Source organism: Oncorhynchus mykiss, chromosome 6 (genome assembly GCF_013265735.2).
Source record: "Oncorhynchus mykiss isolate Arlee chromosome 6, USDA_OmykA_1.1, whole genome shotgun sequence".
Lineage (NCBI taxonomy): Eukaryota > Metazoa > Chordata > Actinopteri > Salmoniformes > Salmonidae > Oncorhynchus > Oncorhynchus mykiss.
In genome coordinates, this window is record NC_048570.1 from 30,002,971 (window position 1) to 30,019,884 (window position 16,914).

Below are 16,914 nucleotides of genomic sequence, written 5' to 3' on the forward strand. Positions count from 1 at the left end.
ATGTGTATGAGAGCCTCACAACAATTAATTGGTTGCTCAAAGGATCAAAAAGAGTAGGGAAACTAAATTACACTTTTCTTGATAATAACTTTGCTTGATGTAAGATCGCATCTACTATTCGGAAGTTACCCCATTGAAGTTTACATTTACAAGGGTTAAGGAAGGTTAGATAAATAAGGGTTAAGGATTTAGGATATGGACGTGCCAATGATCAAATGAGAAAATTCCACTCGGGTGATCTCATTGGTCAACTGTCTTTCGATGACTAGCGAATCAGAGTTGTGCGTCACTAGTACTTTCAAGAAACGCTCTCACCTCGCTAGCAACCTAAAAATGGCTTGCATAAACTAGCTTGGAAAGTAGCTAGCTAGGGTCAAAATCATACAAAGTTAGCAGCAAAATAGTTTTATTGTCACCCCAGAAGTTTACGCTGACATTTAGCTATTCAAAACGGGGATTTAAAGCCGCCCTCCATATTTAGCTACCGTCTAGAGATAACTAAAGTTACGTTAGCCAAGTACAGTAAACAAACAAGGGACTGAACTCAGCACAGGTAGGTAGCTATGTGACTTTCTCATTTATAGATACCGGTACAATCTGGTAAATCGAAACTACCAGCATCGAACTGAAACAATAGCTAGCTACGTTCAATGTTCGCGTTGTCATTGTCAGCCAAATGACGATACTAGCTAAATGGGAACGTTTTCTAGCTAGCTAACGTTACTATTTAGTTTGGACAGATTGCTAGCTAGCAATATTGTGGGTTGTGGGTCATTGTAACGTTATCTGTACATTTTGTAGTAAACTTGTTATAAAAGGCGATATTTGATGCCACATAGGTTTTCGGGGGATTGTTTGCCGCCAGAGTTTTTCAAATGCCTATTGACAATTTCAACCTATTTTTCTTTCCCTCTTATTTCAATGCAAGCCATGGCAGATGAAAGCACAACGTTCTGTGCCAATTGGTAAGTGTGAATATTCAGGGAAGTTGAGGGACAGTGTGGATAAATGCACATTAGGGCTCTTTCCCTCTCATTCTTTCTTTCTCTCCCACTCTCTAGTCAGCATGACATTCCAGAGGCTAATTTCACTACTCATGAGATTCACTGTTGCCGGAATATTGCTCTGTGTGAGGTGTGCCAAGAGCCAGTGCCCCGTTCAGATCTTAAGCAGCACAAGGAGCAGGAGCATATGCAGGTACAGTGCTAAACATGGAGAGGGCGGGAGGTGGTTAGGCTAGTCATAAGTTAGCATATTCAAAGCTAGGGAGACATCCCTAAGTTGCTGTACAGTTGTTGCAAAGGAGGCTTCAAACTTTTTCTTTAAATTTCAGGTGAAATGTAAGTGTGGTTTAAAGGTTGAGAAAAGCCATATCGAATCCCACCAGGTATGTGAAACTTGTATCAGGATGGAGACCTCATCTACCTGACGTGATGGTCATGTATTACAAATTCAACTGAGACATGGCTTTTATCTGACCTCTCTTTTTCAGAGCTCTGACTGCAATCAGCGGATGGTGCCATGTCAGTACTGTGACCTGGAGCTGGTTTTCAGTCAGTCTAAGGAGCATGAGGATTATTGTGGTACGCGCACAGAGCCCTGTCCATTCTGCATGTGCAATGTAATGTTGAGGGAGCAGGCTGTCCACCCAACCTGGTGTGGTAGCCTCACGCCTCCTCAAGAGAGGAACAACAGCCGGGCAAGTCACAGCCCAGCAGAACCCCAGTCCCCAGGAGCCTGGTTTGAAGCCTACTCCATCCGTAACCTGTTGAGGGCCAAGGAGGGAGGAGGCCACAAGAACAACAACGCCAGTGCATCTGACCGCAGGGCCCTACCACGGCCCCTGGAGGCCAGAGTGCACAACAGCACCCGGGGGCAAGTGGGCTTGGGAGGAAGGGGGGACATTGCCCCGAGGAATACAGACTTCAGCCACTGTACGTCAGCCAATGGCTCATACAAAGTGTTCAAGCTTTTCTTGTCCCTTTGCATTTTCCCAAAAACATATATTATAATTTATATTCTGGTATTGACAAACTTCCCTGGCCTATATTAAAGTGGAACATTGTTTAATTGGAATATTTTTTTTGTGTGCTTTGTAAAAACATATCTCACTTGTGGTTTCACCTCCCCAGTGCTGGAACAGGAATCATCAGTGATGGCCAACAACAATTACAGCATGGCATCATTGGCATGGCCTGCAGGCCAATCACTGGGAGAGGACTCTGCCAACCTGGACTACCTGCTGGCCCTCAGCCTGCAGAGTGATGGGGACACTGGGGATCTAGGGGGAGGAGAGGGGGCCTTGTGGACTGATGTCTGGGACCACAAACTTGGAAGGATGTCCAACACTGGCTCCCTCATCTCTCCCATATCTGCCCCAAACAACTACCAACATATCACCACAGGCACCAATACAGACCTTGACCAGACAGGTGAGATACTATTCAAAATAACTTATTGTCCCAGTTTGTTTTCATGTGAGAATTATTTTCTGTTACAGTATGTTGCCCTCCTCTGCCTTTTACATTTTGACGTTTCCACCCCTCTTCTGAATAAATCTTGTGTTTTCTGCTGTACCCATTATTCCTTTGCTCTTTTTCTCCTATGTAGACACCATGTTGCCCTGTGAGTTCTGTGAGGATCTGTTTCCTGAAGTGGACCTCATTTTACACCAGGTTAGAAGGATCTTTTGACTCTTAGCCTACAAGTCAGGCTAACTCAATGGCGGCTGAGTCTGACGAGACCTGGGAATAAATGTCCTTTATAGGCTGCATCAGTTAGTTATAAACTCAGCCCCCCCCCCCCCCCCTTATTTCCTTCCTGTGGATGTTGTTTTTCTTTTGTTCACTCCCTCTGGTCCAATTTCCTAGTTTTCCCTCCTGATAACAGTTCATACTTGGTCGCCGTTCATTTTGTCTTGCACTTGGTATTAGGATTGGGCGATGTCAACCTTTGTCCTATTGTGATTATGTACTTATAAAACGTGATGTACGATGGTATTTCTCCCTTTTGATTGAGGGGTTGTGTTAAATGGGGAAAACACATTTCAGTTGAATGCATTGTTGTGCAACTGACTAGGCATCCGCTTTTGCCCCCCAAAAATACATTCTACAAAAATAAAAACAGCTGAAACCACAGTAATGCTATAGCGTGGAATCACATGCTACAACTGGATGAATCAGGAAGAAAGATAATGTTGTTGAAAGCCTTGGCAGAGGCGAAGTGCAGGCAAATGTTTTCTAATATCCCTTTCTGGTGGAGCGTGTGTGTCTGTCTCATGCACATGATGGAGCAAAGTGACAGTCAACTGATAATGCACAGGCGGTCTTACCTTAGTGAGTTAGGTTATAGTCCATGAGCCAGGGCGTCAGTCGGGCTGACTTGGGCCGACGATGTCTCAGGGATTTCTTTTGAAGGTCTATGTCTCTAGAGGTGGACAATGTGTGATAGCAGTGCAGCAATAGTAGCTCTCTTTGTGCTATCACTCTTTCTTTCATCACTCCATCAGATGCGTTTTTTCTCCATAGGGATTTTACCCTATGACAAACAGTCAGTATACAACAAGCTATTGCTCACTTATACACTTTAGTCATATCATTGTAAAGCTTAGATTCATCAGGCACATTTTTGAGAACTTTGACCTCTGTTAAATATCATAATTACCTGTTATACATGGCTTTAAAAAGCAAACCATGATACATTTTAAACTTTGTTTGACAAGTGGAAATTATATAAATACACTACCGTTCAAAAGTTTGGGGTCACAGAAATGTCCTTGTTTTTTTAAAGATTTTTTTTTTTTGTCTATTTAAAATAACATCAAATTGATCAGAAATACAGTGTAGACATTGTTAATGTTGTAAATTACTATTGTAGCTGGAAACAACTGATTTTTAATGGAATATCTATATAGGCGTACAGAGGCCCATTATCAGCAACCATCACTCCTGTGTTCCAATGGCACGTTGTGTTAGCTAATCCAAGTTTATAATTTAAAAAGGCTAATTGATCATTAGAAAACCCTTTTGCAATTATGTTAGCACAGCTGAAAACTTGTGCTGATTGAAGAAGCAATGAAACTGGCCTTCTTAAGACTAGTTGAGTATCTGGAGCATCAGCATCTGTGGGTTCGATTACAGGCTCAAAATGGCCAGAAACAAATAACTTTCTTCTGAAACCCGTCAGTCTATTCTTGTTCTGAGAAATTAAGGCTATTCCATGTGAGAAATTGCCAAAAAACTGAAGATCTTGTACAACACTGTGTACCACTCCCTTCACAGAACAGCGCAAACTGGCTTTAACCAGAATAGAAAGAGTGGGAGGCCCCGGTGCACAACTGAGCAAGAGAACAAGGACAAGCCTTAATTTCTCATCATAGTGATGTAGAATACACAACCATGTGTGCCAGATATATAAAGATTATTCACAGAAATGTGTTAATGTTCCCAGAAAGCTGTCTGAATCACTGATTTCTGAAGATGATACAATCAACAATTGCAATATTTAATCTTCAACCATGGTAAATTAATATGTACATGTGAATAGTCATGGATGTGATTTGATTAAAATGACATACGATGTTATCCAAGTAGGTGTTTTCATTATGAGGACTATACCGTGCATTCGGAAAGTATTCAGACCCCTTCACTTTTTCCACATTTTGTTACGTCACAGCCTTATTCTAATATGGATAAAAAATATTAATCAATCTATACACAATACCCCTTAATAACAAACTAAAGACAAGTTTTTAGATATTTTTGCAAATGTATTAAAAATACCAAATACAGTCCCTTTACTGTGAAACTCAAAATTTAGCTGTTTCCATTGATCATCCATGAGATGTTTCTACAACTTGATTGGAGTCCACCTGTGGTAAATTCAATTGATTGGACATGATTTGGAAAGACGCACACCAGTCCATATAAGGTCCCACAGTTGATAGCTGATGTCAGAGCCAAAACTTCATCTGTGTAGATGGTTGTCCTTCTTTAAGTTTCTCCCATCTCTGCAGCACTCCACCAATCAGACCTTAGTAAAAGGCATGTGACAGCCTGTTTGGGGTTTGCCAAAAGGCACCTACAGGACACTCAGACCATGAGCAACAAGATTCTCTGGTCTGAGGAAACCAAGATTAAACTCTTCGGCCTGAATGTCAAGCGTCACGTCTGGAGGAAACCTGGCACCCCTCATCACCTGGCCAATACCATCCCTACAGTGAAGCATGGTGTTGGTAGCATGGTGTTGGTAGCATCATGCTGTGGGGATGTTTTTCAGTGGCAGGATCAAGGCAAAGTTGAAGGTAGCAAAGTACAGAGATCCTTGATGAATACCTGCTCCAGAGCACTGAAGACCTCAGACTGGGTCTAAGGTTCACCTTCCCATAGGACAACTACCCTGAGCACACAGCCAAGACAACATAGGAGTGGCTTTGGGACAAGTCTCTGAATGTCCTTGAGTGGCCCAGCCAGAGCCTGGACTTGAACCCGATCGGACATCTCTGGAGAGAGCTGAAAATTGCTATGCAGTGACACTCCCATCCAACCTGACAGAGCTTGAGATTACCTGCAGAGAAGAATGGGAGGAACTCCACAAATACAGGTGTGTGACGCTTGTAGTGTCATACCCAAGAAGACTCGAGGCTGTAATCACTGCCAAATGTGCTTCAACGAAGTACTGAGTAAAGGGTCTGAATACTTATGTAAATGTAATATTTCAGTTTATTTTTAATACATTTGCAAACATTTCTAAGCCTGTTTTTGCTTTGTCATTATGGGTTATTGTATAGATTTGAATCAATTTTAGAATTAGTCTGTAACGTAACAAAGTGTGGGGAAAAGTGAAGGGGCCTGAATTCTTATCGAATGCACTGTATACCAAACATCTTACATTCATTCCAGTACAGTGTAGTAAAATCCAATGTTGTGCCTGTTGGCGTATTACATTACTTTTAGTATTCTATTAACGGACCAATCTGCTTTGGCCCCATAGTAAGAACTTTAATGAACTACATATAATAGTTTGTTGCTCACATCAGGTGAAAACGAATTGGCATTCCAATGGAATTTTACATTGTAATGTATTTAGCAAGTGTCTAGTCCTCTACCTCCGTTGCTGCACTGCTATCACACATTTTCCAACTCTATGGACATAAGTGAGCCTGATGACACACATTTGTGGGTTTGGCTCATGGACTATTATAAATCATGGTCTGGATAGAAGTAAAGTCTACGGTTTTCAGAACTGGATAATTGCTTTGCATCATCCTCTTTTCTTAAAGGAGAATTTACCCAAAATCAAATAACTCCAAAGGGATTTCATACATTGAAACTATTTCAGTGGAGTTTGCCCTCTCTCTCCCTGTAGTGTTGTATTGAAATGGCTGCAAAAACGGAACTTGTGATCTTGCTCTGCTCCGTTGCCAGTGAATTTTATTTTTCAGAAATCTGCTAAATGTGGACAAATTCGTTTTATTGAAAGTGTTTGGCCGAATGAGCTATTTTTGTAATGTGCTATCGGTTTTGAGCCACTAAAGGTGTACTTTTCCAACTAAATCGTTTGCAGTGTAATGCTCATGTGCACCCTCATGGGGAGACACTGCTACGTAGTAATGTCACGATATGCCCTTATGTGGAGCTTGAAGTCACAGATTAAAAGAAAAAATGGGGGGGAGAAGGAGCTGGAGCGAAAGTAGATTTTTAAATTAGGCATATCGCATGTAAAGTTAGTTATGCAAAGTGGGGGAAAAGATGGTAGAAAGAGAGCTGTTATTCGGTCCCTAGCTGTACTTTATACTGGAAATCAAAGGAAGAAGGCACCAAATATCACTTTTCTGATAAAGATTCAGAGAGATGCAGAAGATGGTTATTAGCCATTCGAAATAGTAAAAGTAAATAATTGTACGACCAACCTTGCATTGCTGTATATGTGTGTATCTAGCACTTCATCAACGATGGATATGAACGAGATATCCAATCTGGAATTATGGGGACAGAAAACCAAAGGATCCTAAAAGATAGGGAGAGTGGGGGAGAGAGCAAACTCCACTGAACTAGTTTCAATGTATGGAATCACTTGGGAGTTTCTGGATTTTGGGTCAACTTCTCCTTTAATGGGCATAAAGCTGTGATTGAGAGTAGCCTAAGCCATTCAACTTCTTTTTGAAAGCGGCAACCTTAAGCTATTAGAATATTTGGGAAATAGGCTACTGTTCATGAATTTAATACTCCTAATAGGATGATAGGTTATTGGCCATTTGATTTTTCAACCTCGCTTGGTGGGATTTTTCTGTACTGCACGGACAATTCCTGTCTTAATAAGCTTAAACTTGATAAAACGTATCATTTAATTTTTCTATAGGCCATTGATATTGCTTTTCCTCTCATTATTAGTCCCCTGACTGCCTTACGTTTTTAGGCTATTAATACAACTTTTTGCGATGGATATCTGTTATATTCATTCATTGTTTGATCGGTAGAGAAAGCATGCATGCACAAAACAATGAAAGCCCAAAGTCATATTAAAATCAAATGGAGAGACAAGGGAATATAGCCTACTTTTTTAAAAACAGTTAGGCACAAGGGTAAATCCACTTGAATTCAATCACTTTTTGACAGCACCCCCTTTTGATTTGAACAAAACCTTTCATACATATTTTCCCATTGTAGAAGTCCTCAGAAAAGGACCTTTTGGGCTTGAATGCCAAAACATTCAGGAAATAAAGGTGCTCAAAGTTGACTTATTTTACATACCATACCATGAGACATCCATGTACCTTTATCTCATGAATGTTTTGGCATTCAGGTCCAGAACGTCCCTTTATGACCACTCTTTCTATGGGTAAACGTATGCGAAGTTTTAAAATCAAGTTATTCTGAAAAAAAGTGATTGAATTCAAACGGATTGTGTCTGTTCTAAAACAAGTTCTCGGTTTCAGCTATAAGGCCCATGCACCCGAGAGAGAGAGACTATTTTCTGACTGGACATTTTGCGCCTCCCTGTCTAGCCTATATTCCTCTGTTCTGTAGGCCTATATAACATGTGCTATTTATTGAAATGGGACTAGGCAGATTACTCAGAATGTCACTTGTGTGCTGCCCTTGCCAGTCAAGTTCAAATAGGATAAACCATCGTTCGTCACATCACGATGTCGTCACCATCGACGATGCCTGTCAATCATCGTCGATAGACGATACTATCGTAATATCACTCAATTTTACCTGGTATCCCAACCCCGCACCTTAAATGCACAATTATGGAACGTTGATAGTTATGGTGGAATGCCACAATATGTAAATGTTTAGAACTGTTAGTCATTTTCTATCTGAGGGCTGATTTCATAGTGTGGATCATGTGGTAATTACCTGAGGGTAGGTACCTAGCCACCTGATCTATCTGGTGAGCAGAAATACATTTTTCCCCTCATGGCTGTTTTTGTCTTTCAGACTGGCTGTAGTCCAGCCTCAGCCTTTGCATCTTTCAGCAAGCGTCCTCCATCTCCACGCTATGATGACAGGATTGCTAGGGGTGCTGTTGGTCTTCTGCACATACCACCTGACACCCCTAGCTTCCCCACCTTGCCCCTTTCAGTCTCCCCGCTCTCCTACAGTTCACCTGCCAGTCCACTAGAGGGGGACGTGGTTATTCCCTGTGAGTTCTGTGGCGTGGCCCTGGCGGAGGCCGTTGTCTTTCACCACCAGGTAGGCCTATGTTATTTTCTCTGCAAGATGTAGTACTGTAAGAACTGAAGATCATAATCAAAGAGTGTATGCCAATCATTTTGAAAAGTCCTTAGTCACAATACAAATGAGGGAGAAAAGTCCTTTTGACGGGTAGAAGATCTGGTAACTTTGCTCCTATACCTGTGTATTAACATGGTAATGACTCAAGTATTATTGCACTAACATGTTGCTCCATAGTAATTTCCTAGTAATCGAGTAGAGCATGACACTTTTTTTTTTTACAGGATAAGTGTGACCTCCGACCCTGCTCTGTTCACTCGGTGGATAAGGTCAGCAAAGTGTCCTTTCAGAAACCATCTCTTCCTCCAAAAGAGAGCTGTGGACAGAACTCCCCTGAGGTGCAGAGGAGACTAAAGCACCAATGTAAGACACAACCCCATGTTCACCAATGCTCAATCATTTTTAACAAAGTCAATGTTGCTTGGGTGACATCTATCCACCTATGTTTTATTTTATTAAAATGTTATTTTACAAGGTAGGTTGATTGAAAACACATTCTCATTTACAGCAATGACATGGGGCATAGTTGCAGGGGAAAGGGGGGAGATGAATAAGCCAATTGGAAGCTGGGGATGGTAAAGGTGGCTATGATGGTATGAGGGCCAGATTGGGAATTTAGCCAGGACACCGGGGTTAACACCCCTTCTCTTACTATAAATGCAATGGGATCTTTAGTGACCACAGAGTCAGGACACCTGTTTAACATCCCATCCAAAAGACTTCACCCTACACAGGGAAATGTACCAATTACTGCCATAGTGTATTGGGATATATTTTTTTAGACCATAGGAAAGAGTGCCTCCTACTGGCCCTCCAACACCACATCCAGCAGCATCTAGTCTCCCATCTCGGGACCAACTCTGCTTCGCTTCAGACAAGGCATCAGTGGGATGCAGGGTGGTATGCTGCTATGTATAATTTGTACATCAAATTCATAGAGACTGATTAATTTTGTGTGTGTGTACTCGCTTGCATCTAAAGTGGACTCCTTGAGTGGGCTGGACAGAGAGAAGCCCCTGGTGCGAAGCCCAAACGAATGGCAGAGAGACCACAGTGGGCTGCCCATTACAGGGAAGATCTCAAACTGTGATCCCCATGTGAAGAACAGACTCCAGCATGGCAGAGAGGCAGATGGAGGCCACTCACTTTTCAGTGAAGGCCACAAATCCACCTCTGCAGCAGCTGTGGGGTAAGAACAATGACATACCTTCCATAATGTAATTTTAACAAACAATTTATTTTGGTACAAAAACGTCATTTAAAATGGTTTGGAAACCTAATATCTGGATTATGTTTTGTGTTACAGAATTAGTGTTAAGCGTTTTCTTTAGTATAATATAGGAATGATAATTAAAGGATATAACGATTCACCAATACACATCGCTCCCTGGTTCAAATGTTTAATATATGAGTGCACTCAAACGTTACAAATCGCCTATTTACCAAATTGCCTATTTACCAAATACCTCTTATCTGTTGTGACTGAATTGATGCCGCCTTCAGTTCAGTAGCCTATCGAACTTTCATGCATGTTCTGCATATGACTGTCAGATAACAACTGTGTGCATTGTGCAGGAGACACAGCTGCTCGCGCAAACGAGAGGTAGACCTATCCCCTGTTCTAATATCTGACACTTCAGCATTCAGATGCTTGTACAATGGCTTTCACAATGTCAAATGATAGGCTTTATTAGTTACAACCTATGTAAGTTTGCTGGGTCATTGTTACCGAATGCACAGTAGAAAGTTGTTTTACCGGAGTTGTGTAGCCTACCAGAGTGGATGCAACGCACATCCAATTGATGATTGGGGTTTTAAATCATTCAGATTTTATTTAGATTGTTCAGGTTCACCATAAATCATTTTGGTAGATTTGCTTTAAACAGTTAGTGTATTTGGTCATTTTTACCTGAACATGGTAATTTCATAAAGGACAGCAATCATTTCGCATTTATTGGTTGAAGCGGTAAAAATGGTCTAAACCATTCACTTTCAAAAGGGGGGTAAAATCCCAAACTACATTGTTAAATGGCTAAATGCCATGCTAATTTCTAAATATAAATATTGACATAGACATAGACATTGACATAGTAGCTCAGCATTTTCAATCTGTTAAAAATTACAAGTTAATCAGTGGTGATGGGGATCTCAGATAAAAAGTGTGGGGGGGGGGGGGGACCGGACCAAAAGCATACATTTACCCCACCCCTAATCTGATTGTGGGGTTGTAGATGCTCAGACACACTGAGGGCCATCAGACTGTTAAACAGCCACCACTAACATTGAGTGGCTGCTGCCAACACACTGACTCAACTCCAGCCACTTTAATAATGGGAATTGATGGGAAATTATGTAAAATATATCACTAGCCACTTTAAACAATGCTACCTAATATAATGTTTACATACCCTACATTATTCATCTCATATGTATATGTATATACTGTACTCTATATCATCTATTGCATCTTTATGTAATACATGTATCACTAGCCAATTTAACTATGCCACTTTGTTTACATACTCATCTCAAATGTATATACTGTACTCAATACCATCTACTGTATCTTGCCTATGCTGCTCTGTACCATCACTCATTCATATATCTTTATGTACATATTCTTTATCCCCTTACACTGTGTATAAGACAGTAGTTTTGGAATTGTTAGTTAGATTACTTGTTGGTTATTACTGCATTGTCGGAACTAGAAGCACAAGCATTTCGCTACACTCGCATTAACATCTGCTAACCATGTGTATGTGACAAATAAAATTTGATTTGAGTTTAGAGAAGTAATCTCAGACAGATCCACCTGTAATCAAACCGGATTGCACCGAATCATTTCAAACTAAAAAGTATCGTTCCTGGATCATATTGGAGCCAATGCATCTAGATAGGTGTCGAATCGTTCATGAAAGGAGAGATGCACGTCCCTAATTATAATGCTTCCAAATGAAATTAAATATTTTGCCTCTATCCACCAGACCACCCTTAAGAGAAAATAATGGGGGAAGAAGGAATGCAGGGCCATCAAAGGTAAACAAACAATCGTTGTTTCTTTAGAGCTTCTATGGGGGTCATCTTTTAAGTAAATTTGAATGTTTTCTGTGACCACATTCATTTTTAGGTGCCTAAGAAGCAAAACAAAGAACAGGACGAGGAGTGAGGTCGAGACTGTCGATGGGAAGAGCACCAGGCAATCACCAAATGCTTTTTGTGTGAGCTGTGGTCTGTCACACTAAAAGTGGTGTTTCTGGCTGACAACATTGAAGACACCTCCGAGGTCTCACCATGCTTAGGTTGGTGTTTAACACTGATGCCCAACTGCGCAGCAGATTACGTGGTGCGCAACCAGTGGTTGATTCAATCCTATATAGTTGGCCTGGAACACGATCAGTCTCTTTATTGCCTGTATGTGTGTCGGTATGTATCAGTCGCTCTACCTTTAAAAAAAAAAAAGTATAAACAGTCAAACTGACATTTTTGTGATTCCAATATTTTGTTATAACTTTAAGCTTATTGTAATCCTTTCAGTTTTAAACTTTTAATATAAATTGTATAGAATGTAAAACCCACCTTAATATACTCTTGAAAAAAACTATGTAAAGAAAAAAAAATGTATATGTAAGACATCTTGAAGCGCCACAAAGTAATTGTACTGTTCTCTGAATAAGGGAAAATCAATGACAAATAAATACATTATCTAAGCATTATTTGTATTTCAGACTGCACCTATAAGTTTTTTAAAATTAAAATACACTGTCATCTTCATACTTTTAATAAATCCTAGTGTTGATCACTCTTAATGTAAAAGAATGTTCTCAATACAAAGTATTTATTCATCACATGGCCATCCTAGAATTGTAATAGGCTAAAATGCTTTGAAACCTACACATATCACCTACACATATCACATTGGTTACTGCAGTATGACCAGAGAGTGAGATTTGCAGAGATTCAAAATTAGTACTTGGTCAATGGTCCTCTATTTTCCCCACCTGTAAAAGTATAATTTGCAGACCATTGGCATTCATTTCTTCAGTTCAGTGTTGGCTGTATCCCTCATTCAATAGGTTAAACATCTGAATTATACTGAACAAAAATATAATATAACATGCAACTATTTCAAAGATTTGACTGAGTTCATAAGGAAATCAGTCAGTTGAAATAAATTCATTAGGCTCTAATCTATGGATTGTATATGACTGAGAATACAGATATGCATCTGTTGGCCACATATCTTAACAAATAAAAGGGTAGGGGTATGGATCAGAATCAGTCAGTATCTGGTGTGACCACATCTGCTTCGCGTAGTGTTGATCAGGCTGTTGATTGTGGCCTGTGGAATGTTGTCCCACTCTTCAATGGCTGTGCGAAGTTGCTGGAAATTGGCGGGAACTGGAAAACGCTGTCGATCCAGAGCATCCCAAACATACTCTATGGGTGACATGTCTGGTGAGTATGCAGGCCATGGAATAAGTGGAATTGTGTACAGATCCTTGTGACATGGGATCATGCATTATGCTGAAACATGAGGTGATGGCAGATGAATGACACAATGGGCCTCAGGATCTCGTCATGGTATCTCTCTGCATTCAAATTGCCATTGATAAAATGCAATTGTGTTTGTTGTCCATAGCTTATGCCTGCCAATACCATAACCCCACCTACATGTGGTGCACTGTAGCCTAGTGGTTATAGCATTAGGCCAGTGACCAAAAAGCTGTCGTTGCCCCCGAGCAAGGCAGTCAATCCACTGTTCCCCGGGCGCCGAAGACGTGGATGTCGATTTAAGGCAACTCCCCGCACTTCTGATTCAGAGGGGTTGGGTTAAATGCGGAAGACACATTTCAGTTGAAGGCATTGTTGTACAACTGACTAGGTATCCCCCGTTCACACGATGCCAAACACGTGATCTGCGGTTGTGAGGCCGGTTGGACATAGTGCCAAATTCCCTAAAATGACGGAGGCGGCATATGGTAGATAAATGAACATTCTATTCTCAGGCAACAGCTCTGGTGAACATTTCCACAGTCAGCAAGCCAATTGCACGCTCCCTCAAAACTATAGACATCTGAGGCGTTGTGCTGTGTGAAAAAAAACAAAACATTTTAGAGTTGTCTTCTATTGTCCCCAGCACAAGGTGCACCTGTGTATTGATCATGCTGTTCAATCAGCTTCTTGATATGCCACACCTGTCAAGTGTATGGATTATTTTGGCAAAGAAAAGCTCTCTAACAGGGATGTAAATATTTGTGTGAAAAATTTGAAAAGCTTTTAGTACATATGGATAATTTCTAGGATATTTTATTTCAGCTCATACAACATGGGACCAACACTTTACATGTTGTGTTTATATTTTTGTTAAGCGTTGCCTTCTGGTAGTTCACATATTGTTCACTGGTGGGCAGAGTCTACTCATCTATTTCTGCCTTTGAAACAATTCAGCACCTGAATGTCTACGAAAGAGGTTCATGAGGTTCACATGATATATAGCCAACGATACCATCACGTTTAGGCGAAACAATATTTTCCAAGCCAAATTTATTATAGCCTACTTTATTGACCATATCTAGTAGATATTGGATTTCAAAATTGTTAGATAATATTTATAAAATACATTGTATCTAATGAAGGCAACCTAATGATACTGTTTATCTAAATATTTTTGTCCTCTTGGCCTATTTTTTTTTTCTGAACTTAATTACGTGTATTACTTATTGACTGTAATAGCTACATCTTGAGTACCCACGAAGGGCCGCGGTTTTGAATATGTTATTCAATTGGTCGATGAGTATTTCAGGGGCGGGGCAGACATCAAATCTAGTGGGATTCTGTATTCAAACTCTGGTTCGTTTATTCAAAAAGAATTTAGGAGTGAGAGAAAAGTGAAGGAAGCCAGATAGAGTTGAGGTTTTTAAATATGTTTTTAATCTCTAAATCACTCCAATAGTTTTTTATTGACATAATCCACACGTTATTTTGAGGCAGGGGTTTTCATTGTGATCAGACTCTCATAAATTATTTGTAAAGTTGCTTTGAAGAAACTCCGATTCGAGCAGGTGGAGCATCAATTCCGACACGTCAAAAGGGGACTTGGATCTTCTTTTGGGATATAATTGTTGCCAGCATTTGTATGCTACTGGCCTACGTTATTACATTGATAGGTCAGTTATTTGTTTGAAGGACGTTTCCAAAACAAAAGCCGGCTTTTTGTTCGTCTTTGAGTTAGCGCTATTTACCGTTCACCTGTCATTGTAGCCTAAAGACTGAAAATGTCTGCTGAAAGGTATTCGACTTTGGATGAACCGTCGCTTCGGAATCTGGTGAGTATGGTGTGAAATAAATACTGCTTTATTTATATTGTGTGTGCCTCGGCACATATTACACTTTACTAGAGGCTAATATGAAAGTTTTTTTACACACCTGAGAATAATTGGGCATGGAATCTCAGGTTCTCCCCAGTACCTATGAAAAGGGAGCGACAATGATTAGCCACAATAGTGGAATCTGCGATTTGCCTTCAAAATAAGTCACGCATTAAGTGATGCAAACGGATACAAATAGTGTAATCATGCCATATTTGGACTAGAATTATACATTGTAATGTTACAATTTAAATTGGAATCCAATTCATTTTACAATAAACAGAACATTGAAATCACACTGGATGTAGACTGCATAATTGCATTGGGGAATAATTAGGCTGAATGTAATATTGATTACATTTAGATTTTGTGCCACTGGCCTACACACACTACCCCCATACTATGAAAGTGCAATTATGACAACATTTTTATTAAGTTGCATGGACTCACTGTGTGCAATAATGGTGTTAACATGATTTTTGAATAACTACCTCATCTCTGTACCACACAAATACAGTAAATTGTAAGGTCCCTCAATCAAGCAGTGCATTTTAAACACCGATTAATCCACAAAGAAAAGGGAGGTTTTACATTGCCTCGCAAAGAACGGCACCTATTGGTAAAAAAAATGACATTGACTATCGCTTTGAGCAAGGTGAAGTTAACAATACACCCAGTCACTACAAAGATACAGGCGTCCTTCCCAGAGTAAGGACACCACTCAGGGATTTCACCATGTAGCCAATGGTGACTTTAAAACAGAGTAGCAGGAGAATAACCTAAAACACAAAGCTGGAGTTTCTGAGTGGCCTAGTTACAGTTTTGACTTAAATCGGCTTGACAATCAATGGCAATTCTTGAAAATGGCTGCGTAGTAATGATCAACATCCAACTCGACAGAGCGTGAATCATTTTTAAAAGAATGTGCAAATATTGTACAATCCAGGTGTGCAAAGCTCTTCGAGACTTAGCCAGAGACTTCCAGCTGTAATCACTACTAAAGGTGACTCTAACACTCATACCTTGACTTTGTTGTCCTTAAGCCATTTTGCAACAACCCTGGATGTATGCTTGGTCATTGTCTATGTGGAAGACCCATTTGAGACCAAGCTTTAACTTCCTGACTGATGTCTTGATGTTGCTTCAATATATCTACATCATTTTACTTCCTCATGATGCCATCTATTTTGTGAAGTGCACCAGTCCCTCTTGCAGCAAAGCACCCCCACAACATGATGCTGCCACCCCTGTGCTTCACGGTTGGGATGGTTTTCTTTGGATTGCAAGCCTCCCCCGGTTTCCTCCAAACATAACGATGGTCATTATAGCCAAACAGTTGTATTTTTGTCTCATCAGACCAGAGGATATTTCTTCAGAAAGTAAGGTCTGTGTGCCCATCTGCAGTTGCAAACCGTAGTCTGGCTTTTTTATGACAGTTTGAGCAGTGGCTTCTTCCTTGCTGAGCGGCCTTTCAGGTTATGTCGATATGGGACTCATTTTTCTGTGGATATAGATACTTTTGTACCTGTTTCCTCCAGCATTTTCACAAGTTCTGGGATTGATTTGCACTTTTCACACCAAAGTACGTTCATCTCTAGAAGACAGAATGCGTCTCCTTCCTGAGTGGTATGACGGCTGCGTGGTCCCATGGTGTTTATACTTGCGTACTATTGTTTATACAGATGAACGTGGTACCTTCAGGTGTTTGTAAATTGCTCCCAAGGATGAACCAGACTTGTGGAGGTCTACAATTGTTTTTCCTGAGGTCTTGCCTGATTTCTATGAATTTTCCCATGATGTCAAGC

At 40.5% G+C, this 16,914-nt stretch overlaps 2 protein-coding genes across 7 annotated transcripts in view; both read left to right on the top strand.

Moving 5' to 3' along the window:
• The first annotated feature begins 104 nt into the window (after nt 1-104).
• On the top strand, nt 105-12,454 carry LOC110525704 (TRAF-type zinc finger domain-containing protein 1). The gene is made up of 12 exons (XM_036979809.1): nt 105-553; nt 929-965; nt 1,062-1,197; nt 1,334-1,387; nt 1,493-1,934; nt 2,133-2,432; nt 2,611-2,675; nt 8,445-8,699; nt 8,966-9,104; nt 9,723-9,930; nt 11,726-11,777; nt 11,869-12,454. The coding sequence occupies exons 2-12, from the start codon at nt 931-933 to the stop codon at nt 11,905-11,907; spliced, it is 1,725 nt and encodes a 574-aa protein (XP_036835704.1). The 5' UTR covers nt 105-553; nt 929-930; the 3' UTR covers nt 11,908-12,454.
• Nucleotides 12,455-14,586: 2,132 nt separating this feature from the next.
• The window catches only part of LOC110526722 (smoothelin), an 86,330-nt gene continuing 84,002 nt past the window's right edge, over nt 14,587-16,914 (top strand). For 4 of the 6 annotated variants that reach the window (XR_005052058.1, XM_036979815.1, XM_036979812.1 and 1 more), the window contains exon 1: nt 14,587-15,067. Coding sequence is in view for 5 of the 6 variants with exons in the window: in XM_036979815.1 (XP_036835710.1) it covers nt 15,017-15,067 (51 nt within the window). In the remaining variant the exon portion in view is untranslated. The remainder of the gene's footprint in view (nt 15,068-16,914) is intronic. The other 2 variants (XM_036979811.1, XM_036979810.1) reach the window with 1 other exon arrangement.

Excerpts from the sequence above, each read along its gene's own strand:
- LOC110525704 (XM_036979809.1), top strand. The coding sequence starts at position 931 with ATGGCAGATGAAAGCACAACGTTCTGTGCCAATTG. Across the intron at positions 966-1,061 it reads ACAACGTTCTGTGCCAATTG|TCAGCATGACATTCCAGAGG; the intron begins GTAAGTGTGAAT and ends CCCACTCTCTAG. Across the intron at positions 2,676-8,444 it reads TGGACCTCATTTTACACCAG|ACTGGCTGTAGTCCAGCCTC; the intron begins GTTAGAAGGATC and ends TTTGTCTTTCAG.